At 41.9% G+C, this 26,265-nt stretch overlaps 1 protein-coding gene across 2 annotated transcripts in view; it reads left to right on the top strand.

Annotated features, from left to right (window-relative positions):
* LOC122553627 (E3 ubiquitin-protein ligase pellino homolog 2) overlaps positions 1-26,265 on the top strand; it is a 247,120-nt gene that overhangs the window by 175,071 nt on the left and 45,784 nt on the right. For both annotated transcript variants that reach the window (XM_043697730.1, XM_043697729.1), the window contains exons 4-5: positions 12,553-12,654; positions 24,726-24,923. In XM_043697730.1, the coding sequence (XP_043553665.1) occupies positions 12,553-12,654; positions 24,726-24,923 (300 nt within the window). The remainder of the gene's footprint in view (positions 1-12,552; positions 12,655-24,725; positions 24,924-26,265) is intronic.

The raw sequence follows: 26,265 nt of genomic DNA on the forward strand, positions 1-26,265 counted from the left end.
ATATCAAAGTTGAAACTTTATTGCTGGAACAGCACAGCAGGTCAGGCAGCATCCAGGGAACAGGAGATTCGACGTTTCGGGCACAGGCCCTTCTTCAGGAATGAGCAGAGAGTGTTCAGCAGGAGAAGATAAAAGGTAGGGAGGAGGGACTTGGAGGAGGGGCGTTGGAAATGTGATAGGTGGAAAGAGGTCAAGGTGAGGGTGATAGGTAACAGTAGAGGTCCTTTACAGGTCTGTGAGAGAGTTGTCCTGAGCTGGGGTAGGTCGAGTTGCAGGGAATGTAGGTACCGGCGCATGGCTGCAAGCGTGGAGTGGAGGATCCGGAGGGAGGTCCGTTGCTGGAGGCTGCGGATTTGTTGCAGGTACTGGTAGTCCTGGTTGGGTCCAAATTGTGTTGGTCGGAAGGTGATCTGGAGTCCATGGGGGATCAGTCGGTTCCGTAGGCAGGTGCTGAGAAAGGAGATATGGCTGTGGTAACAAGTCTGCTTCAGAATGTGGCTGAAGAGCTTCTGTGCAGAGGAGATGACCTGGGGTGTGCAGTGAGAGAGGGACTCACTGAAATCTTTGTAGGGAGAGGCAGAGAGCTTCTTCAAGGAAGGCATCCTTGTAAGAGGATTCGCAGTAGGTTGAAATCTTCGAGGAGAAAGTGAGGTCTGCAGATGCTGGAGATCAAAGTTGAAACTTTATTGCTGGAACAGCACAGCAGGTCAGGCAGCATCCAGGGAACAGGAGATTCGACGTTTCGGGCACAGGCCCTTCTTCAGGAATCAAAGGGCCTGTGCCCTTACTCTGTACTTGGCCCTGACTGGTCAGAGAAACACTACTATACCACAGTAGATGTTTATAGCGTTTTTGCACAGTTGATTCTTAAGTGTGAGTTGGACATTTTAACTCTCAACAGACTATTTTGTTGTTTCAGTATAAAATTGATCCTGAGGTAAAATAGGTATTTCCAAAGGTTGAAGTATGTTGTGTGAATTCCTACCTCAAAATAACCATGTTGATGTTGCTGATTTAGCAAAATTGTTTACTATTTTATTATACATGCAGCTATTGTAACTTCTGAACTGGGAAAACATTGTAACAAATGCCTATTTTTCTTATGCCGTAACTCCCAAGATGCAGAATGTTTTTCGTTACTCTGCTTCTGAAACAAAATCAAATTAACGTACAGCAATTCATTATAAACTATACAGCATCGTGTGATAGACGCTTGGGTTGCAATGGAAATTTATAGCTTATATCAACAATAACAGTGTATGTCCTCGTATTACGCAAAAGAAGAAAAGCTACAAAATCGTTTATTTAGAGCATTTTCAGAGTATATTTATGGAATAACATGCCTATCTTCAAACCTATGATCGATACTGATAGATGTGTCACTTATAAAATAATATCTCAAAAAATTTTGGAGTAATGGAAATCATATAGAATCATAGAATCCTTACAGTATGGAAACAGGGCTTTAGGCCCAATCAGTCCGTACCGACCCTTTGAAAAGTATCCCACCCAAACTCATTCTCCATTACTCTATACTTGGCCCTGACTAATGTACCTAACCTACACATCCCTGAACACTATGGGCAATTTAACATGGCCAATTCACCTAACCGGCACATCTTTGGATTGTGAGAGGAAACTGGAGCACCTGGAGGAAACCCACGCAGACACTGGGAGAATGTGCAAACTCCACATTGATAGTCGCCCAAGACTGGAATCTAACCCGGGTCCCTGGTGCTTTGAGACAGCAGGGCTAACCACTGAGCCCCTGTGCTACCCCACATGATTGCATTTAAAGTTCACGAAACCTTTTTCACGAAAACTTGGACAGAGGCATACAGGCTACGTCGCACAAGGGCATGTGCTTGGCAAGATCAACATTAGCAAGATCAGCATTATTTGAAGTTAGAGAGTATAGTCATCAGTCTAATAATGGCAGGGAAAAAGCTGTTTTTCAACCTGTGAGTGCATGTGTTCAAGCTTTTGTATCTTCTGCCTGATGGAAGAGGTTGTAGGAGCGTATTATCAGGGTGCAATGGGTCATTGATAATGTTGGCAGACTTTCTGCGGAAACAGGCCATATAAATGGAGTCTGTGGATGGAATGTTGGCTGTGGTAATGATCTGGGCTGTGCACACCACCTTCTGTAGTTTCTTACAGTCCTGGGAAAAGCAGTTGCCATATCAGGCCGTTCTGCAGCGGGACGGTATGCTTTCCTTGGTGCATCTGCAAAGGTTAGTGAGTGACCTTATGGCAGAAAATGGGGGAGATACTGAACGAGTATTTTGCATCAGTATTTACTGTGGAAAAGAATATGGAAAATATAGAATGTAGGGAAATAGATGGTGACATCTTGCAAAATGTCCAAATTACAGAGGAGGAAGTGCTGGATGTCTTGAAATGGTTAAGGGTGGGTAAATCCCCAGGACCTGATCAGATGTACACTAGAACTCTGTGAGAAGCTAGAGAAGTGATTGCTGGGCCTCTTGCTGAGATATTTGTATCATCGATAGTCACAGGTGAGGTGCCGGAAGACTGGAGGTTGGCAAACGTGGTGCCACTGTTTGTTTAAGAAGGGCGGTAAAGACAAGGCAGGGAACTATAGACCGGTGAGCCTGAGCTCAGTGGTGGGCAAGTTGTTGGAGGGAATCCTGAGGGACAGGATGTACCATGGGAGACTGATTAGCAAGGTTAGATCTCATGGAATACAGGGAGAACTAGCCATTTGGATACAGAACTGGCTCAAAGGAAGAAGACAGAGGGTGGTGGTGGAGGGTTGTTTTTCAGACTGGAGGCCTGTGACCAGTGGAGTGCCACAAGGATCGGTGCTGGATCCACTACTTTTTTGTCATTTACATAAATGATTTGGATGCGAGCAATAGAGGTACAGTTAGTAAGTTTGCAGATGACACCAAAATTGGAGGTGTAGTGGACAGAGAAGACGATTACCTCAGATTACAACGGGATCTTGATCAGATGGGCCAATGGGCTGAAGAGTGACAGATGGAGTTTAATTCAGATAAATGCAAGGTGCTGCATTTTGGGAAAGCCAATCTTAGCAGGGCTTATCCACTTAATGGTAGGGTCCTAGGGACTGTTGCTGAATAAAGAGACCTAGGAGTGCAGGTTCATAGCTCCTTGAAAGTGGAGTCGTAGGTAGATAGGATTGTGAAGAATGCGTTTGGTATGATTTCTTTTATGGTCAGAGTATTGAGTACAGGAGTTGGGAGGTCATGTTGCGGCTGTACAGGACATTGGTTAGGCCACTGTTGGAATATTGTGTGCAATTTTGGCCTCCTTCCTATCGGCAGGATGTTGTGAAACTTGAAAGGATTTAGAAAAGATTTACAAGGATGCCGGGGTTGGAGGATTTGAGCTATAGGGAGAGGATGAACAGGCTGAGGCTGTATTCCCTGGAGCGTTGGAGGCTGAGGGGTGACCTTGTAGAGGTTTACAAAATCATGAGGAGCATGTATAGGATAAGTAAAGAAAGTCTTTTCCCTGAGGTGGGGGAGTCCAGAACTAGAGAGCACAGGTTTAGGGTGAGAGGGGAAAGATATAAAAGAGACCTAAGGGGCAACACTTTCACACAAAGGGTGGTACGTGTATGGAATGAGCTGCCAGAGGAAGTGGTGAGGCTGGTACAATTGCAACATTTAAAAGCATTTGGATGGGTATATGAATAGGAAGTGTTTGGAGGGATATGGATCGGGTGCTGGTGGTGGGAGTAGATTGGGTTAGGATATCTGGTCGGCATGGACGGGTTGGACCGAAGGGTCTGTTTCCATGCTGTACATCTCTATGACTCTATGACTTGGCAAATTTCCTGAGCTGCCTGAGGAAGAAGAGGCATTGTTGTACCTTCTTGACCGTTGCGTTTATGTAGGAAGTTGAGGACAGGTTGTCTGTTATCATCACTCCTTATCGTTCACCCTCTTAAACTGATGTAGGTGAGCATGTGTTCTTGTCCCTTCATCCTGAAGTTAATGATTAGTTCTCTAGTTTTGCCGATGTTGAGAGACAGGTTGCTCTCATTGCACCATGTCACCAAGCCTTCTACCTCCTTGCGGTATTCTGACTCCTTGTTGTAGGATACATATAGTTCTTCTATGACACAATGGTTGTGTTCTTGTGCAACCCCTTGTTAGAGAAAAATTGCGCTTTAGAAACAGCACTTAAAGATTTGGTGATGTAATTGCATTACAGCAAACACACGTTTTAAAAGTTCACACTTTAGGCAGTGTCCCCAATTCGTCAATCACATTGCAGCAAATTTGCATTAACAAAATGTGTGTTATAGCAGAACAACCTCTATCCTTCCTCCCATGGTGGTGTCACCAGCAAACTTGTAGATGGTGCTCATTCATAATTTGGCAACACAGTTGTGGGTGTATGGGGAGTGCAGTTGGAGGCTGAGAACACATCCTTGGGAGGGCTCCAATGTTGAGTGTTAGCATGGAGGAGGTGCAGTTGGCTGTCTTCACTGATTGTGGTCTGTAGGTCAAGGAAGCTGAGGATCCAGTTTCAGAGGGCAGAGCCAAGACCTATGTATTGGAGTTTTGAGATCAGTTTGGAGGGTGGAGCAGTAGTCGATGAGCAGGAATCTGACGTATGTGTCCTTGTTGTTGAGATGTTCCAGCAAAGAGTGAATGGGAAGATAAGTAGCAGATGGAATTTAACTCTGAAAAGTGTGAGGTGAAATACTGTGGAAGGAATAATTTGACAAGCAAGTATTCAATGTATGACACTAGGCAGCTCTGTGGAACAAAGGGACCTTGGCACGTGGCATGCTTGTCCATAGGTCTCTAGAAGGGCTTGTATAAGTTGGTGAAAAAGGCATTCATTGTGACTTCTGTGAAACTTATTGTACTCCTCTTTGAATTCCACAGTAAAGATGACTGATGAATTGCATGCTTTTTTTAAAAGATCTGGATTCTGATGGTAGCTGGAGGGCCACTCAAGGATCCTATGTAAAACAGGCTCGAGACCATCTCTGTTGGTTACCAATGAGTTGTGGGAGTGATGGTGACAGGAAACTGAAAACATTTATATCTCATTTATCTAATGCTGCTGAAGTTCTAACTGGAAACATTAACTCTACTTTCTCTCCTCAGGTACTTGCCAGATCCACAGATAAAGCAATTTATGTTTTGTTATATTCAAATATGTCTCATTTGAAGTATTTTTGTTTTCTAAATTACAAATGATCTATTTTCTAAATTGTTTTGACAATGTAACTAATTAATGTTTGTTTTAAATTTACTTGTGGTACATGGCCATTGCTGACTGCGCCAGCATTTATTGCCTATGCCTAGATGCCCTTGAGAAGGTATAGTGAACTGCCTTGTTGAACCAGTGCAGTCCATATGTTAATAAATAGCAATTTAGAGTATTTTGGTTAACACTCAACAATTGAATCTAATAATTCCCAAACTGACATTCAATGCAGTGCTCATGCCAGAAGTGAGGTATACAACAACCCAAATCATACAGCCAGTATCTGGATAGTCGTATATATGATCAGAGATGAACTTCAGAAATCAGGAGAAGGCCTATTGTGTTGACCTAAGAGGAAATTAGCTGACAAATTTCAAATGGCAGATGATTACCCTGCTTCTTGGGATCCCCCATGAAAGTCTCTGACTCTGAGCTAGATTTAGAGATTTTTAGACAGATCCATGGGACTCTCAGCGCAGAACATTAGACAGAAAGGCCTAGTCTAATTCCTGAGCAATTCCAGAATTGGTACTCCAATCACTTACACTAATCAGCAAATTAAATCCTCCCACGACACCCAGCTACTACCCCATTACACACTGTCTGTCACCTTACCTATTGACCATCTTACTCATTCTATCCATGTTACCACTCTGCCTATTCACAAGCATGCATCCACTCACCCATTCACTAACGTTCACAGTGGACCTTTGAATGTATTATATACCATAAAAAGACTGTGTGTCATGCCTTCTCTCTGATGTTGTGAAAGAGCTGTCTTGAGGGACACTGCTCTCTGTATTTCTGGGAAAGCTGCACATGGAAGACCCGCCAAGAAATTTGGAGCACTGGCCAACTTAGGGGAACACTCAAATCGAGAAGAAGATTAGGGCCAATATTTGTAAATGACTCAGTTGTGGGTTTCATTAATGGACTAATTTATGTAGTTTTGGAATTTGCGTTACAGAGTCATTTTTGCACCGTCAATAGAAATACTTTTCTTTAATGTTTTTGCAATATTTCACAAATTTTGAAGCTAAGAAATTGTTTTTAAAAAAATTTCCAAAACAATTTGTTGGAGGTACACCTCTTTAGTCCTCATAGTGCAATAGTGATACAGTAAGCTACCTGTTAATTTGCATACCACGATCACATGTCACTTGGGCTCGATGGAAAATTGCTGAGTGAAGATAAGAGTATTTCTCAAAAGAAGATGATAGTGAACATGGGAAGTGATTTTCTAACTCCCCCATAATTTTCTTCAAGCAGCACTGGTGCGACTTGATAATGAATTATTTGCATATGATTAGAGTTTACACAGTTCCTTTGATTAAAGATGTGGAAACAGGTTTTATTGCATCTGGTAAAGAATAAAGCAATAAAACAAAACTTACCTCCGGTCAATAAGCGATTTGGAACACAAATCCTGCTGTGAGTTTTGACCAGTAAAACTAGTCACTGTTTATCATTGATGCCAAATAGATCTCTTAGATGGTAATCATATGGCCCTGGTGGATGCATGGCTAGCAGTACGGTGCTTTTTGGCTTCAGTCTGAAGATTGTTAGCCATGTTTTCTTTTGTTAGTCCTCAAGGCAGCTCTGGAGATGATGTGGGAGAATGAACATTTGAGAAACCTGGTATTTGTGCAGAATGTGAGCGTGTGATAGCACCTGGTTAGCAGGTGCCCACTTACTGAAACTGTTGCTGTGGTCACAAATAAGCTGGATAAGCAGGGACTGAAATCCATTCCTGTTAGGAATTTGGCTGGATGATACTATGACGCTCTGTGTGCCACATGTCGATGACCTCTTTTATCTGAGGAAACACAATAAGGGCTGCAAGGCCACAGCTTGGAAAGCTTAGCTAACCATAGGTCTATGGTGAACTGGGCCGACTGTATTGCTCTTTTGTGAAGGCCGTTTGTGAGCTCATGAATGCACTTGTGGATTTACGATTGGTAGATGCCACATGTATTCTCAGTTGAGGTTTAAATGGACTATAAGTAACTTCAGTGATCTTGGGCTTCACAGGCATAATGCTGCTTCCCAAGGCATATACTGAAGGTTTCAACTATCAAAAGTTTAGTTTAATGCCAGAGCACTCCTGATGGAATTGAAATTTGCTTAAATAAATTTTTATAATACAGCACTGAAGCATTAGAAAACTAGTGACCTGAGAATTTCAAAAGTGCTGGATAGTCACTCTTATTGCACACTGAAAATCTCCTTAATCCTATAAGCTAATGTACTCTAAAGCTTGAAAGCTGAATTTTAATAATTTCGTTATAGTATTTTGATCTTAAATTTATTTCAATAAAGGTGAAAAATAACTGGGGTGAAATTCTTATTTGCTGATTTAATTTTAAAAATTCATGCCAGCCTTTTTAAAAAAAAATAGGAATTTTGGCGATTTTGATCTTCATAATTAAAAAGTTAAGATATCTAGATCATTGAAATCCCCATATTTTGTAACTTTTTTTCAAAAAGGATGTCAAGACGAGCTTCTTGCGAGTGAGCAGTAAGAGGCCTATTAACATGGATTGTTGTTCATCACTATCCTCCTTAATGCCTAATCTCACCCCATTAACATGCAGGCTGTCATTCTCCACTTGCTGATGGAGAAACTAAATGCTGACAATTATTGACATGGAAATTTGGCGAAGTGCTTGGTTACTTTAGGTCACCGTTTGTTCCTCCAGACCATGACCTTGGACATTTGGTACCAACATCACAGGGCACACTCCATGAGCAGTACCCAAATATAGGCTATGTTCAAGGATCTTGGAATCCGACATGAGCCAGCCTTTCTGCATCATTTTGGCATATCTCTTTCACTTACAGTATGCTTCAGTACTTTAATGCTGTACTTTGGAGCACAGTGGCACCTCTCATTGGAATGCTGCTACAAGGAAACTGTGCGCACTTGGACAGGCAGCCAGCTCATGGACTGGATCAGGTTTCATCAAAGGACACCTGGCTTGCTGTCACACTGCTAATGCATTTTGTTTCTACCTGAATGCTTACAACGTTCCTGCTTTGCTTTGCCTTGCCATCCTGTGCTTTGGCCCATTGACCTGAATTTAAAGACTCGCTACTATCTTTCCTTACTGTCTAGCTTTCTGTGAGGGAGGGGGCTTCAGTTTCAAGCAATGTGAGGACCTTCAAGGGGTACAGCATTAGACAGATACATTTGGGGTGGCATGGTGGCTCAGTGGTTAGCACTGCTGCCTCATAGTGCAAGGGACCGGGGTTTGATTCTGGCCTCTGGCAATTGTCTGTGAGGAGTTTGCACATTCTCCCTGTGTCTGTGTGGGTTTCCTCCCACATTCCAAATGATGCGCAGGCCAGGTGAATTGGCCATGCTAAATTGCCCATAATGTTAGGTGCATTAGTCGGGGTAAATGCCAGGAAATGAGTCCGGGTGGGTTACCCTTCGGAGGGTCAGTGTGGGCTTGTTGGGCCAAAGGGCCTGTTTCCACACTGTAGGGAATCTAATCTAAATAATTTATTTTTTATTTTAACCTATTTTTCTAATCAGGTGTTTTTACACATCTCTGAATCAGGTGGGACTTGAGCTGGGCCTCGAAGTCCAGGGGTTGGGACACTATCACTGTAGCACAAGAAGGCCCTAGCATTAAATAGACACCTGTATAGTATCAAATGAAAAGCACCTGCAACTAGTACACACTGTGCAACCTTGCGGATTAACTTACTGTCTGAAGGACAAAGTCTTGTTGCGAGTTCTCTTGACCATATTAATGCAACATTATGTATTAATCACACTAATTGTTATGATATAATAGCAGTGTTTGGCTATCTGGAGGGATTGACCCAATTAGCCACTTAGGAAAGTAATGAGTACCTGCAATTTAGCCACAACCTGCACATAATGCAGGAGCTGCTGATTTCACACTCTGGGCCATCAAACATCATGGAGCCCTGAGAATAACTTAGCTGTGTTCCTTCAATGTTGTAATTTCATTGAGAGACACACTTGCATACGTAGCTGATGAAGAAAAGTGAACATACTAAAAGACAAGGTCTTCTCTGTGAGTCTGAAACTGGAGAGCACAGATTAGATTAGATTCCCTACAGTGTGGAAATAGCCCCTTTGGCCCAACAAGTCCACACCGACCCTCCGCAGAGTAACCCACCCAGTCCCATTTCCCTCTGGCTAATGCACCTAACACTATGGGCAATTTAGCATGGCCAATTCACCTGACCTGCACATCTTTGGACCTGTGGGAGGAAACCGGAGCAAACCCACGCAGACACAGGGAGAATGTGCAAACTCCACACAGACAGTCGCCCAAGGCTGGAATCAAACCTGAGACCCTGGTGCTGTGAGGTAGCAGTGCTAACCATTGAGCCACTGTGCCGCTTAAGGTTTAAGGTGAGAGGGGAAAGATTTAAAAGGCACCTAAGGGGCAGTGTTTTCATGCAGAGGATGGTGCGAGTATGGAATAAGCTGCCAGAGAAGTGGTGGAGGCTGATACAGTTACAGCGTTGAAAAGACATTTGAATGGATATATGAATAGGAAGGGTTTAGTGCGATAAGGGCCAAATGATGATGCGGGGGGGGGGAAAGGAGGGGTGGGAGGAGAGATGGGAGAGCAGGTGGGGTGGTGGGAGGTTGTTGAAATTGCTCAGTGGGAAGGTTGGAGCAGATAGCCTGGACATGAGGTAAGACTTCGGGGGGGGGGTCAGTATTTTGAAGCTGGTGAAGTCAATATTGAAACCATTGGACTGTAAACTCCCCAGTTTGGCCTGAAACATTGACATTCCTGCTTCTCACATGCTATCTGACTTGCTGTGCTTTTCCAGCTTCACCGCTATTGACCTGTGCCAATTATGTGCCTTAGGAACATAAGAATAGGAGTCGGTCATTCAGCCCCTCAAGGCTGTACCATCATTCACTGAGATCATGGCTAGTCTGTGGCTTAACTCCATATACCTGTCTTTGGCCCATATCCCTTAATAGCTTTCCTTAACAAAATGTATCTGTCTCACATATGAAATTAACATCTGATCCAGCATCCACTGCCATTTGTGGAAGAGTGGTCCAAATATCTGCACCTTTTATGTATAGAAGTGTTTTCTAACATTTCTCCTGAACAATCTGTTGTTAATTCTTAGACTGTGCCCGCAAGTTCTAGAATCCCCAACCAGTGGTAATAGTGTATCTTTATCTACCCTATCATTTCCGTTGATATCTTGAAGACTTTGATCAGATTACCCCTTAACCTTCTAAATTCTAGAGAAAACAGATCTGATTTGTATAATTCTCCTCATAACTTAACCCTTGAATTCTAGGTATCATTTTTGCAAACTTACATTGTATTCCCTCCAAGGCCAATATATTCTTCCTAAAGTGTGCTGCCCAGATCTGCTCATAGTACTCCAAGTGGGCTCTAACCAGGGCTTTGTATAACAGCAGCATAAGTCCTACACTCTTGAACTGCAGTCCTCTAGGTATAAAAGTAATGTGCCATTTTCTACACCTCCCAACCCCAACGATGTGTCTGTGCTGTCCTGAGATCTGTAGCTGGCTTAGAGGGTGTCTATCCTATAGTTGAACCTATTGACCTTGGAGGTTTGGTTAGGCAATGCCAAGAGTATTTGTCTCTAGAGGGCCCAGACATATTGAATGCGTCCCTGTCCACCAAGAACTCCAGGTTCCTCATCAAATGGCAGGGTGCCAATATCCCGTTGTCTGCCATGTCCAGGACAAATTTCAGTAAATGTATAGGGCAACTCTGGATTGCCAGTGCTTCACCAAGCCACAACAATCTTGTAGAGTTGGCACTGGTACCAGGGATCCTATGATATCCTGGCAATGGTGCATATCTCCACTAATGCGAGTAGGAGAATCCAACTAGCATTGGACATGAACTTGCCATAGAGGCATAGTAATAAAGTTTGGGTTGATCAAGAGAAAAATCTCACTTGGCCTTGTGGAGAAAAATCTCTCATGAAACTCAACAAAACTGATATTTTGCCAGTTTATGGTAAAAGGTAGTCCCATCTGGCGCTTTGAGTTTTATTAGTGTGTAGTGGGGAGTACACAACAGGAAATGCCGAAATTTCATTTTGATTTCATGTTAACTTAATTAACATTGGCTATTGTACTAAGGGCGCTTTCCATTCCTCCTCAATTTTCCAACAACTTGGTATGGAGCTGGGAAATTGAATTAGTCCAGAGTGTGGTGCTGGAAAAGCACAGCAGGTCAGGCAGCCTCCGAGGAGCAGGAGAATTGATGTTTTGGGTATAAGCCCTTCATCAGGGGCTGATCTCCAGCATCTGCAGTCCTCACTTTCTCCTGGGAAATTGAATTAGCCAGGATTCTCTTTGCTACCAACCAGTGACTTCAGCTGGAAGTGTAAATGTGGACATTGGATGAGAATATATTTTGATTAGTCTTGGTGTTCTTTCTTTTCCCAGTGATTGTTAAGCCTGCTGTTTGTTTTTGTCTCGGCTAAGATTTGAACACATTGTCACATTGTGAGGTATTGAAAGTATTTTTAGAGAAAGAGAACATTGGCATGAAGGAAAATGTTATTGATGTAGTAACTTCAGTGTGGAGTAATAGATGTGATTCTCAATGATTTCTGGACTTAAATCTATGTACTCAATCTTTTTTAAACTGTTTAGAATTTGTACCCAAATTTGTCATCTTTGAAACAATCTACATTTAATGGCAATTTTCAGCTGCAATCTGAAATTACTAGAGGTTTTTATAGCTTCAGACACCTGCTTCGTGAAGAACAACTACAAAAGATACTTTGAATCATATACAAGGTTTGTGAATAATATATTTATTATTTGACCTGTAGGTTATCTGGTTCCGGAACATGTAAAGTGTTGAACTTCAGTTATGATATTCTCGATTAAGATTAAAATAAAGAGGGTTTTGTTTTACTTGAAATGTTGTACTCCAGCCATCACCATTCTTCCAAACAAATACAATCCATCTCTTCAGCCAAATTAGCTTTGTCAGCCTCTCCTTATCCTGCAGTGTTATTGTTTTCACATTACCTCCACCCTGTTGCATCACATGCTCGCTGTGCACTAGACACCAGCACTAAATAAACCCAACAACAGCTGCATCCCTTAACATGATCAATCAATCTGGACAGACAAGAACTAAACATTGTTATAGATATTTTCTGTCTTTTGTATGCTGCAAATTGCAATTTGCGGTTTTGTTAAGTTTTATTTTCATGAGCAGTTGATATACAAAATAGCTAACTATTGTTACAATAATTGTACTGTTAAAAGCCAGTTGGAAGTCTAAAGAAATGTATTAATGTGCTTCTCTATTTTATACTTCATAGGCGGTCAGTTGTAAAGGGCAACATAGCATCTCATATACGCTATCCAGAAACCAAACTGTGGTGGTCGAGTATACTCATGACAAGGACACTGACATGTTTCAGGTGAGACCTCATTACTCTCTGTATTTGAGTAGGCGATGCAGAGGACTTGTGTGGTGTCCCTACCTTTGAGCTAGGAGGCCTCCATTCAAGTCCAACTTGCTCTAGGGGTGTATCATGACCAGGCTGATCAGGTTGATTTAAAAAACAGAAAAAAGCCTATGTACTGTTTAGATTCTTAAAAGATACTACTTTATTATAATAATTCACCATATTGTTTGTAACAAAGTAAATTAAAATCATAAAGGTTTATGATTCAGTTTGTTGATTTATTGAATCTCACATGAGCTTCAGTTTGGGAATACTACACTTAGAATCAATATTCCTGGTTTTGAGGGGGCAACTGGTAGCTAGAATTTGTACTTCTTTAAATAATCTTATCATGATTCCCAAGAGAGTCATATGGGCAGCACGGTGGCACAGTGGTTAGCACTGCTGCCTCACAGCGCCAGAGACCCGAGTTCAATTCCCGCCTCTGGCAACTCTCTGTGTGGAGTTTGCACATTCTCCCCGTGTCTGCGTGGGTTTCCTCCGGGTGTTCCGGTTTCCTCCCACGATCCAAAAATGTGCAGGTTAGGTGAATTGGCCATGCTAAATTGCCCGTAGTGTTAGGTGAAGAGGTAAATTTAGGGGAATGGGTCTGGGTGGGTTGCGCTTCGGCGGGTCGGTGTGGACTTGTTGGGCCGAAGGGCCTGTTTCCACACTGTAAGTAATCTAATCTAATCTAAGAGAAGTGCACGATGATAGATACAGATTAGATTACGAAGCCCCTCAGAGTTGAACAACCTGTCTAGGCTGAGTTAAGCCAAGAACTGCATCAAACTGGCAAGCATATACCATTACCTTCATGAGATGATAAGTAGAAAGAACAAAAAGTAACTTATTGTGCATACTAAAATTCCTGTGTCTTTTTAGTTTTTATGTGTTTGTAGGATAATGTTTCCTGTATGAGACAGATCCATCAATTTTTGTATGTCTTTTCCCTAGGATTTCCTTCTAAGATCATTGGAGAATCTGTCTTCTCCACCTGTCTTCTAAAGTAAAACATTCAAGAAAACCTATTGTCCCAAACATTGAAAATTTAAGGGGATAAATCTGTACTTTCCACATATTGTCTTTTCCTTGGAAAGTTCTCAAAGATATATTTGTTACATTTGTCTTAACAACATTGAAAACTTAAACAGCAGAGAAATTTCCAGATGTTAAAGATTACCAGTGTTTGAATTTTAATTGTCTAATACATCAAAAGATCTAAAATTCATTAAATAAAATTTGTTATAATTGCTGTAGTGCTAGATTTACTGTCAGTGATATTATCAGACAAAAGACTAGCACACTGACGTATCATTTCTGAATGTGCATATGTGGTTGATAGTTGAGTAGCCAAATAGCTGCGCTTCAATTAATGGTGTGGAAGAGAAACTTTAAGTTGGATTTTGCTGGTCAACGGATACAAATCTGTACTTAGAGTGGATGGAGATGAAATAGGAGGGCAAAGTTGGGTGGGACCTGATTCCAGATTTCCTGGCCCATTCCCATCATTTTCTTTAAGGGCACAGGATAGGATGCACACAGCAGTTGTGAAACTGGTGGTACTATTTTGGAGGTAGTGATTTCAGATCCCCTGCAATTTTCACAGAGGCATGATTCACGCCATTTCAAAAGTGTTGTGAATAATATAGAAAACCTGTTCTTGAGTTGACAACTTTTTGATAAGTAATTGTAAATGGTGTTGTGAACTTCATATAATGTAATGATGTTTGATAAATTAAGTATGTTTTAACTGCAGTGCTTGATGAAGATGCCATTATGTAGACCAATGCTATGAATGCAGAAAAATCTTCTGATGTGTTAAATTAATTTATCTTGTCGATCAAATGCTTCTCCAAGTTGAACAGTATTGAGATTAAGATTTTATTGTGTCAATCGTACCCTGTCCTTTGATATTTTATTAATTCTTCACTCAGTCACCTGTCTAGGTTTGAAGCAGTGGAGCAGGTTAACACTTGGAAGTTTTATTGGACGTATTGTGCAAATAAATATTACTATAAACTTTTGGGGTGAACTCCATTAGTTGAGCGGGCTGGGAAGGCCAGAAGCTCTTGTGGTATTGAGGAGACAATAATTGGTAACCAACCTAGTAAACGGTGTTGTTCTATGCTCCTTTCCAATTATCACCAACACTAAGAAATTCCTGTTATGTGTGAGCATTTTTCCATCTTCTCCAACTAATTACTTCTCTTCTCTTATACAGGCACTAACAGCTCTCAAGGAACCTCAACAAAGATACTACATTCTCAAACTTTGTGACAGTCCTACCTCTGATGAGGAAGTTTATGAATCCTCAGAGGGTGCACTATCACAGAGACTTTGGCTTTGGTGGGAAATCTATCCAGGTTATTGGTAGTGTAGATGAGCAGAGAGATCTCGATGTTCAGGTACATAGATCCTTGAAAGTTGCCACCAAGGTTGATAGGGTTGTTAAGAAGGCATATGGTGTGTTACCTTTTATTGGTAGAGGGATTGAGTTTCTGAACCATGAGATCATGCTGCAGCTGTACAAAACTCTGGTGCGGCCACATTTGGAGTATTGTGTACAGTTCTGGTCACCGCATTACAGGAAGGATGTGGAAGCTTTGGAAAGGGTTCAGAGGAGATTTACTAAAATGATGGTAGCCTCCTTGGAAATACACGTCACGCACAAGGCTCAGTGCCAGATATGCATTTAGAGCTATAATCCCATCCCTTTAATCATGTATGTTCAGCGTCAGTGGCGAGACAGGAGAGGGATAAGGCATCTTGACCTCACTCCAGGTGCTCATTCCTGTCAGGAGACAGGATTCTACCAGCAGACACCCACGGGGAGGCACCACAAGAGCTTCTTTGAAGATACTATAGAGGAGACCTTCCTCTCTGACTCCTCCCTGTGATCACAAAGCCTGCAGTATTTCAAGTTAAGGAGAGTGAGCCTAGTCTTTGGGCAGGAGAATCTTAGCTGGTCTGAGTCCTCGGCTGAAGTACATTGGTGATGACTTCCCACATCTTCCAAGGCAACATGATGAACTATAGAGCAGGCTCTCTACCCCCAGTTTGGACTTTGGGTCTGTGTTTAAACATAGTTGGAGGGAGAGAAAGAAGAAATATACTGAGGACAGATAGGTGGCCTGGGTGCCACCTCATTCTAAATACGCCATACTTTCAAAAATGTTCATGTACGTGCACTGCTTTGCTGTCTCTTGTACAATTATTATCTGCTCTTAATATACTAACAAGAGCATCATAAGTGCGAACCAGATGACAACTGAGGAGGCTCTTCATACATTCTAAGGATGTAAGACTTTATAATTACAAAGAAATTATCATCTCTATCAAACAATTAGTTTGCTGAATATCGCTAAACTCTTCTCTCAGGCATCTTTGAACCTTAACTTTAGAAATGGTAGGCAAATCATTGTACGTTAATGTGGTTGAGATTGAGGTGCAAGGTAATGTAATGGCATGGTGACCTTATGGTGAGAGGGCAGAATCATTGATGAGGCCATGCATCTAGGTGGGGAAAGGATTTGCCTTTCAAGGGAACTTTTTCAAGGGAGCACACTGAAATTCAGGGCTGTGACAAGTTCACTGGACAGTTCACATGTCTATTGTGAATGCTGCAGTAAGTAGAAGTCAGATCAGTTCTCAGGATATCCAGTGCAGAGTGCAAAAAAACCCTGACATTAGCGATGACCATGATAGCCACAGAGATGCAATTGCCATCCAGTCCCTTTGTGTGCAAGTCCGAGTACAACTGCTAGCATAGGTCTGAGATGATGGATTGGGACGTTCTTATTCTTCTATGTCATTACCATTCTGTCATTTGAAGATAAATGCAGTGTTTGACTATACCTTTGCACTTCCTTGGTGGATGTTGCCCTGATGATTCTTCCTCTGGAAGTTATGCGGCATCATTGGAGGATTTTTATTGCTGAGCTTTCCAAAGCTCGTGTTTCTGATGTTTCCTTCTCAAAAGCAATGCTTTAAGAAAAGCTGATTGATTGAAACCAGCCATTTCTGCTTAGTTGGAAGAGACTTTGAGGGCAAATTCAATGAGATGACAGTGTTATTAAAGGGATGCCTAAGCTCTCACATCCTTAACAATCAAGCTGAATTTTATATCCTTACGCAAGATTGCTTGGAAGATAATAGTCATCCTCACTAAGGAAATCCAATGTAAGTGACCTTACCAAATGCATGGTGGACAACTAAAGTGTCCGTGTTCCATTGGGAGTAGGCTTCTGGCAGTAAGTTCACTACATTCTTTTCCACATCATATTTCTTGTCTTTGCTGACTTGTCATTTCTTTTGTGAGGATGTGGCAACTATTACGTATTGTCTTCCATTAATTATTATATATTGGCTTGGCCAATGAGAACTTCACATATTCATCGATTCATAGAAATGTACAGCACAGAAACAGACCCTTTGGTCCAACTCGTCCATGCCGATCAGATATCCTAACCTAATCTAGTCCCATTTGCCAATACTTGGCCCATATCCTCTAAAGCCTTCCTCTTCATATACTCATCCAGATGTCTTTTAAATGTTGTCATTGTACCAGCCTCCACGACTTCCTCTGGCAGCTCCTTCCATACATGCACCACTCTGCATGAGAATGTTGCCCCTTAGGACCCTTTTAAATTTTTCCCCTCTCACCCTAAACCTATGCCGTCTAGTTCTGGACTCCCCCACCACAGGAAAAAGACTTGTCTATTTACCCTATCCATGCCCCTCATGATCTTATAAACCTCTATAAGGTCACCCCTCAGCCGCTGACATTCCAGGCAAAATAGCCCCAGCCTATTCAACCTCTCCTTACTACTGAAACTCTCCAATCCTGGCAACATCCTTGTAAGTTTTTTTTACCCTTTCAAGTTTCACAACATGCTTCTTCTCCTTCAGCTTAGATCTCAGGGTGACAATCAACAGCCACAATGTACTACTCATGTTTGTTTCAAGATATAATTTAAGTGGATTGTTCGACCTGCAATGAAGTGTGAATCCACTTGGATATAATTAATCAATGGATTTCCACCGCAATTAATCCTTGTAGCACCTCAAAAAAAAATCCAAATTCTGCCCCCAGGTTAAAAAAAAAGCTGCTTACTGTTGTGGACTAGGCCAGACCACTCAAAACCCTAGACCTAACTTTGGAATTTGTTTCAATAAGTGTATAGTGCAAATCACCTGGAGTAAGATAGCTAGGTTGACTACTAGATTTTAAAACAGCCAAAAAAGTTATTCACAAAATTACACAATGAAACACAAAGAACAGAATAAAGAACTCCTACAGAATGCAACCTACCCAGCTAAACTTAATTTTGCTGTTCTGAATACACACAACAGTCCCAATAAGCAAACTCCTTTTAAAACCCAGTATAAATGGAACACATGCTTACAGGAAGGGCAGAAAAGAGAGAGAGTTTCCACACAGCTCCCTGTTGAACTTCCCAGTTCACACCGAACTAAAAACTGCTCAGCTCAGCTAGAGACCTTGAAAACTGCCTGTGACCTAACCCCTGGACTGAACTCCCATCAGTCCCTTGACTGATTGGAGTCCATCCTCATCTCACTAATCACTCATCCCTTTTGACTTTCACAGTGTCATTTTCTTTAATTGCATGTCATGTGTTTACTGTATAAGCTGTCACACATGCTGCAGCTCTGCTGTACAAAAGAACACGTCCCTTGCACTGACTGAATCATTTATTCTTTAGCGCTTCTCCTTCCTACAAGATGCCAGCCTCTCCTTTTGTGCTAACAAGCAGGTTAAATTACAGAAGCTGTCTTGCTGTATCTCAGAACTTAATACCTACTACGCCAAAACACAGCTAAGGTACAGAAGATGCCTGGCACCTCAGCATAAAACAATTTGCCACAAACATGCAAGTCCTGATTCTCCCTCCACTCCAATGTACGTGCTTGACATCCTCAGTTTGTACCTGAGCTGTCTTGACAACAAGTAAGATGAGTGTGGCTGCAGCTTTGTTGATACCAAGTTGCAAGGCTGAACATGGTTATTGACTATTGAGGTGTCTTCTGTGGATGAAGCTGTTCCTTGTATATACAAACTGTATGGCTGGCACAGCAATTCTGCAAGTTGCAATGAATATGGACAAGACAACAGCTACCCGCTATTAGATTTTAGTCTTGATTGTGGAGAGGATGCTAAAATGAAGAGTTGTGCATCTAATGAAATACAAACAGGCCTCTCAATACTCATTGGCAGGATTCTGAGCTCACCAATATAAGGCATGAGGACTTAATTGCAAGAATTTCTAATGGATGGCAAGAATTTGATTTCTTGACTCTCTCTTGATTAAGTAATTTTGCTCATCATTATTCTTGTCACCTGAGAAAGAGTAAAATTCACCCCTGTACCATGCCTCATTAGGTTCAAACAAGTGATGACTGGGGTGAGGTGCTGGCCTAGTGATATTATCACAGACTATTAATCCAGAAATTCAGCTAATGTTAATCCTTGAAGGAGCTAAGCTCGAAACCCGCCAGGGTAAGATTTGGTAGGATTTGAATTTAACCCACAACAATGTAGTTAACTCTTAACTACCCTCTGAAATGCACTTGCAAGCCAGTCAGTTGTGTCAGTCGCAACAAAGTCTCAACAAAGAAATGAAATGAAACCAAGTAGACCATGTGGCGTTGACCGAGGCAGCGGAAGTGACAATCAAAAAACAGTCCTCTTGACCTTACTAAGACCTTACCAACTTCTTGAGGCTGGTGCCAAAATTGGGAGAGCTGTCTCACAGACTATCAAGCAGCAGCCTGACACAGTGATACTCAAGGGATTATACCTTACAGAAAATGTCCCAATATCGTCCCTGATATGTCCTATACTACCAGCAAGGCAAACGCAGCAGAGGTTGCAGCACTCAGGAGGAAGTTGCTCTGGGTATCCTCACTATCGACTTCCCATCCCATGAAGCCTCATGACTTAGGTTAAACATGGGCAAGGAAATTTCCTGTAACTCACCATGTACATCCTCCCTTGTTGATGAATCAATACTCCTCCATGTGGAACAGCACTTGGATAAAGCACTGAGGACAGAAGTGGTGCAAAATATGGGGATTTCAGTGTCCAGCGCCAAGAGTACCTCAGCAGTATGAAAGATTGAGCTGGTTGGGTCCTAAAGATTATAGCTGCAAGACTGGATCTGTGGCTGGTGATGAGGGAACCAACAAACTAACACATTTGATCTCACTCTGATGAAAGATTCCAACCTGAAACATCGACTCCCCTATTACACAGATGCTGCTTGATTTGCCATGTCGACTTTGACCTCATCCTTATCAATCTGCCAGCTGCAGATGGATTTGCAAATAGGACAGTGCTAATAAGAGTGACCATCACACAGTTCTTGTAGAGGTGAAGTCCCGTCTTCACATTGAGAATAACTATCATGTGTGGCACAAGCGTGATGCTAAATGGGACAGACTTTGAACAGATTAAGCAACTCAAAACTCAAAACTGGGCATCCAGTGAGATACTGTGGGCAATCAGCAGCAGAATTGTGCTGTGACGCAATCTGCTACCTCATAGCCTGGCATGTCTCCCACTCAACCATTACTATCAACCCTAGTTCAATGGAGAATACTGGAGGGCATGCCAGGAGTAGCACCAGACATAGAAAAAAATACATAAAACCAATGAAGTACCGGACAGGACTGCTTGTGTACCAAATAGCATAAGCAGCAAGTGATAGACAGAGCTAAGTGATCCCACAACCAACAGATCAGGTCTAAGCTCTGTAGTCCTCTGCCATCTAGTCATGAATTAAATAACTCAGTAGAAGAGTATGATCCACAAATATCTCCATCCTCAATGATAGAAGAACCCAATGTCTGAGTTCAAAAGATAAGTATGAAGCAACTGCAGTAATCTTCAGCCAGAAATGCCAAGTAGATGATCCAGCATGACCTTCCTCCAGTGGTCCCCAGCATCACAAATGCCAGTCTTCAGCCAATTTGATTCACTTTTCAAGAAACAGTCAGAGGCATTGATTACTGCAAAGGCCAGTGGCCCTCATTCCAGCAATAGGACTGAAGACTCGTGCTCCAGAACTTTCCACGCTCCTAGCCAAGCTGTTCCAATACAGTTATAATACTGGTATCTATCTGACGATGTGAAAAATTGCCCAGGTATCTCTTGTACATCAAAAGAAGGACAAATCTAACCCAGCCAATTACTGTCTCATCAGTCTACTTTCAATCATCAGAAAAGTAATGGAAAGTGGCATCAATGGTGCTATTGAGCAGCACCTGCTCAGCAATAACCTGATAAGTGACACCCAGTTTGATTCCGCCAGGGCCATTCGGCTCCTGACTTCATTACAGCTTTGGTACAAATATGTACAAAAGCATTAAATTCCAATGGTAAGGTGCAAATGTTAGCCATTGACATCAAGACCACATTCATCCAAATGTGGCATCAAGGAGCCCTAGCAAAACTGGAATCAATGGATATCAGGAGGCAAATTCTGCTGTTTGGTGTTATATCTGGCACTGAGGTAGCTAGTTGTGGTTGTTAGAGGTCAGTCACCTCAGTTCAAGGACATCTCTTACAAGAGTCCCTCAGGGTAGTGTCTTGGGCCCAATCATCTTCAACTGCTTCATCTTTGACCTTCTCTCCATCAGAAATCAGGATATTTGCTGATGATTGTGCATTGTCCAGCACGATTCACAACTCCTCTGAAGCAGTCCATGTCAAAATGCACCTAGATCTGGACAGTATCCAGGCTTGGGTTGACAACGGCAAGTAACATTCCCACCACACAGCTGTTAGGAAATGACCATTTTCAATCATCTAACTACTGCCTCAACAATCATTAGTGTTCCCTTAATCAAATCCTTCACTTTCAACATCTTGAGGTTATCATTGACCAGAAACTTAACTGGACTCACCATTATAAATACAGTGGTTACAAGAGTAGATCAGAGGTGTACCCCTGGATTCCTCAAAGCTTGCCTGTCATCTGCAAGGCACAAGTAAGCAGTGTGATGGAATACTCCCCACTTGCTTGGATGAGTGCAACTCCGTTAACACTCAAGAGGCTTGGCAGCATCCAGGACAAAGAGGCCACTTTGCCATATCCACAAACATCCATTGCCTCCACCACTGTAAAGTAATGTGTTCTATATACATGATACACTGCAGAAGCTCGCTACAAATTCATAGACACACCTTCCAAACACAAAATCACTTATGTCTAGAAAGACAAGAGCAGCAGATACTTGGAATATTTTCAGCTCTTGAGGTTTTCCAATGGAATCCTTTTTAATTATCCTTGTCTAAGCTCCAACCTCCCCACACACATTCAATTTAGTCAAAATAGTTATTTATCTTGACAGTTTTATAACTACTTAAGAGGATTATGTATTCTGAACTGATTTTTGAATTAGTGTTTGTCATAACAATCTCGTGGCCATCTCAAAGATTTCCTAATGTGTGGGGTTCAAGAGTTCTCTATAAGATGGATACTGAGTGAATGGATATAGGTTAGTGAAAGGTTATGGTGGAATGGATGTGAAGGACCGTGAGGGACATGGAGGGAATGGAGGTGAGGCGTGGCATGAAGGTTGTGGAGATAAAGGGACCTCACTCAGTATTAGATCGGGATTATTATTTCAGGCAATTTTGACAGTATTAGACAAGAACTTTCAAAAGCTGATTGGGTGCCGATGTTTGCGGGTAAAAGGATGGCTGGAAAATCGGGAGCCTTCAGAAATGAGATAACGTGAGTCCAGAGAAAGTATATTCTTGTTAGGGTGAAAGGAAAGGCTGGTAGGTGTAAGGAATGCTGAATGACTAAAGAAATTGAAGTTTTGGTTAAAAAGGAAGCATATGTCAGGTAGAGACAGGATCAATCGAGTGAATCCTTAGAAGAATATAAAGGCAGTTGGAGTATACTTAAGAGGGAAATCAGGAGGGCAAGCAGGGGACATGAGATAGCTTTGGCAAATAGAATGAAGGAGAATCCAAAGGGATTTTACAAATACATTAAGGACAAAAGGGTAACTAGGGAGAGAATAGGGCCCCTCAAAGATCAGCAAGGCGGTCTTTGTGTGGAGCCGCAGGAGATGGGAGAGATACTAAACGAGTATTTTGCATCAATATTTACTGTGGAAAAGGACATGCAAGATATAGAATGTAGGGAAATAGATGCTGACACCTTGCAAAAGAAAAGGAAGTGTTGGATGTCTTGAAACGCATAAAAGTGAATAGATCCTCAGGACCTGATCAGATGTACCCTAGAACTCTGTGGGAAGCTAGAGAAGTGATTGCTGGGCCTCTTGCTGAGATATTTGTATCATTGATAGTCACAGGTGAGGTGCCAGAAGACTGGAGATTGGCTAATGTGGTGCCACTGTTTAAGAAAGGTGATAAGGAAAAGCCAGGGAACTATAGACCAGTGAGCCTGATGTCGGTGGTGGGCAAGTTGTTGAAGGGAATCCTGCGGGAGACTGGTTAGCAAGGTTAGATCTCATGGAATACAGGGATAACTAGCCATTTGGATCAGAACTGGCTCAAAGGTAGAAGACAGAGGATGGTGGTGGAGGGTTGCTTTTCAGACTGGAGGCCTGTGACCAGTGGAGTGCCATAAGGATTAGTGCTGGGTCCGCTACTCTTTGTCATTCATATAAATGATTTGGATGTGAGCATAAGAGGTACAGTTAGTAAGTTTGCAGATGACACCAAAATTGAAGGTGTAGTGGAGAGTGAAGAAGGTTATCTCAGATTACAACAGGATCTTGATCAGATGGGCCAATGGGCTGAGAAGTGGCAGATGGAGTCTAATTTAGATAAATGTGAAGTTCTGCATTTTGGGAAAGCAAATCTTAGCAGGACTTATTCACTTAATGGTAAGGTCCTAGGGAGTGTTGCTGAACAAAGAGACCTTGGAGTGCAAGTTCATAGCTCCTTGAAAGTGGAGTCGCGGGTAGATGGGATAGTGAAGAAGGCATTTGATATGCTTTCTTTTATTGGTCAGGGTATTGAGTACAGGAGTTGGGAGGTCATGTTGCAGCTAAACCGGACATTGTTTAAGCCACTGTTGTAATATTGCATGCAATTCTGGTCTCCTTCCTATCAGAAGAATGTTGTGAAACTTGAAAGAGTTCAGAAAGGACTTACAAGGATGTTGCCAGGGTTGGAGGATTTGAGCAATAGGGAGAGGTTGAATAGGCTAGTGCTGTTTTCCCTAGAGCATCAGAGGCTGAGGGGTGACCTTAGAGGTTTACAAAATGATGAGGGGCATGGATAGGATAAATAGACAAAGTCTTTTCCCTGGGGTGGGGGAGTCCAGAACTAGAGAGCATAGGTTTAGGGTGAGAGGGGAAAGATATAAAAAAGACCTAAGGGGCAACATTTTCACGCAGAGGGTGGTACGTGTATGGAAAGAGCTACCCGAGGAATTGGTGGAGGCTGGTACAATTGCAACATTTAAAAGATATCTGCATGGGTATATGAATAGGAGGGGTTTGGAGGGTATGGACCAGGTGCTGGCAGTTGGGACCAGATTGGGTTGGGATCTGGTTGGCATGGACGAGTTGAACTGAAGGGTCTGTTTCCGTGACGTACATCTCTATGACTGAATGGAACAGAACTTCAAACCCAGTCATCTCAGTATCTCTCCATCTTCCCCCTGCTTCAGGAGACTGTGGCCTAATCTCCATCCCTGCCCTAACTCTGAGGTGGAAAATTATAGTGGACATGCATGATTGCATCAGTGACAGGATCATGATATCAGAAAATTATTTGATTCCCAATTTCCATCTCAATGGGGAAAGGAGCGGAGTGTTCTGTTTAAAAATTATTCAGTCCAAGGTAGAACTATAAGAATCAAACTTATCGCTTACTTAAGCCATTAGAAAACTAAATGAATTTTAATATTAAAAAGTCTTTATTAATTCTCAAAATGAAATGTACATTCTCATTGCAATGAGAAAGCATAAACTGTCTATTGGTAAAATTCAATGAAAAATTAGTTTTGAATTCATTTACTTTTCCTTTTTCACAGATTGGACGGTCCACAGAGAACCCCATTGACTTTGTGGTGACAGACACTGTTTCTGGTAGCCAAAGTAATGATGAGATGCAAATCACTCAAAGTACTATCTCTAGATTTGCATGTAGGATAGTTTGTGACAGAAATGCGCCATACACTGCTCGGATTTATGCTGCAGGCTTCGATTCATCAAAAAATATATTTCTTGGAGTAAGTATGGAGCACAATTTGGTTAATCTAAAAGCACATTTCTTAAGTGTGTACAAATTAGATTCCAAGTGCTAATAATATGTTACTTTTTCCTGTCAACTATTGAGAAAAACATTAAAAGGTGCTAGTTTCATATCTGGGAATTGCGCACATATCTGTGGCAAAAGATAGGCTGTTTAGATGGGACTAGTGGGATATTTTCTTCACCCAGGGTGTATTGAGGGTCTGGAAAACATTGCCTCAAATTGAAGTAGAAGCAGAAATCCTCATGTACGATATCTACAATTTTCTCCTTTATTTTATTAATAAAAAAAACTTTGTTTACTTGAGCTTGCAAACATATTTTAAAAATGTATTCCAAGTTTTAAAGTACCTGGCATGAACCAGTCATGGAATTGTAGAAATCAATAGCACAGGAGGCCATTGGGGCTGAAAAGTAGTCATGCAGTCAAATCCCACTTTCCTGCTTATAGTCCTGTACCTTGTAAGTAATTGTACCTCAAGTGTATATCAAAATGTTTTTTAAATGCTGTGAGGATTTCTGCTTCTACTTCAATTTGATGCAATGTTTTCCAGACCCTCAATACACCCTGGGTGAAGAAAATATCCCACTAGTCCCATCTAAACAGCCTATCTTTTGCCACAGGTCTGTGCCCAATTCCCAGATATGAAACCCTCAACCCACAGGAAGAGGTTGTCCTATATACTGTCTAAATGCCTCATAGTTTTATACTTTTTGTTGGTGCCTTTGACTTTCTACTACTACTAAAAGAAGCCTGTTAGTTTATTACCCTTTATACATTTAACCTGTGATGTACAGCAGAATTTAACCGGCCAAGGGGAAGCATATTAAGGTTAAACATCAAAAAACGGTGTTGTGTTGCAAACCAATATAATTCCAGCTATTTCCAGGTTTGACCTAGGTGAGCAATGAAATCCTGTATTATGCAAGTATGCAGTTAACTTTGAATTTAACCCAACATTGTCGTTTTATCAGTGAGTGTGTGGTTTGCCTGAGCTGGCAGAAGGGTGTGATTGATCACTCTTGCTTCAGTTTTCTTGCTGTCAGTCTCTATTGCAGCATATGAGCACTCTAACTTGGAACTCTCTTCAGGAGCAGCAGCACCAGATAGCAGACCAATAGCAACACTAGAAGCACAGCACAGGCGACCTTCTCAGTAGTAAATTGTCATTCCACATGACAAAAAGAATGAACAGAAAATTGCAGCTCATAGAAGGTGATATCCATAACAGTCTCCGCAGACAGAGGATGAGTTACCTCAACATGACCCTGTAGCTGTACCTCAGAAGACTCAGGCTTTTGTTGTGACTCATTGCTGAT

This window comes from Chiloscyllium plagiosum, chromosome 10 (genome assembly GCF_004010195.1).
Source record: "Chiloscyllium plagiosum isolate BGI_BamShark_2017 chromosome 10, ASM401019v2, whole genome shotgun sequence".
In the NCBI taxonomy this organism is placed as follows: Eukaryota; Metazoa; Chordata; class Chondrichthyes; order Orectolobiformes; family Hemiscylliidae; genus Chiloscyllium; species Chiloscyllium plagiosum.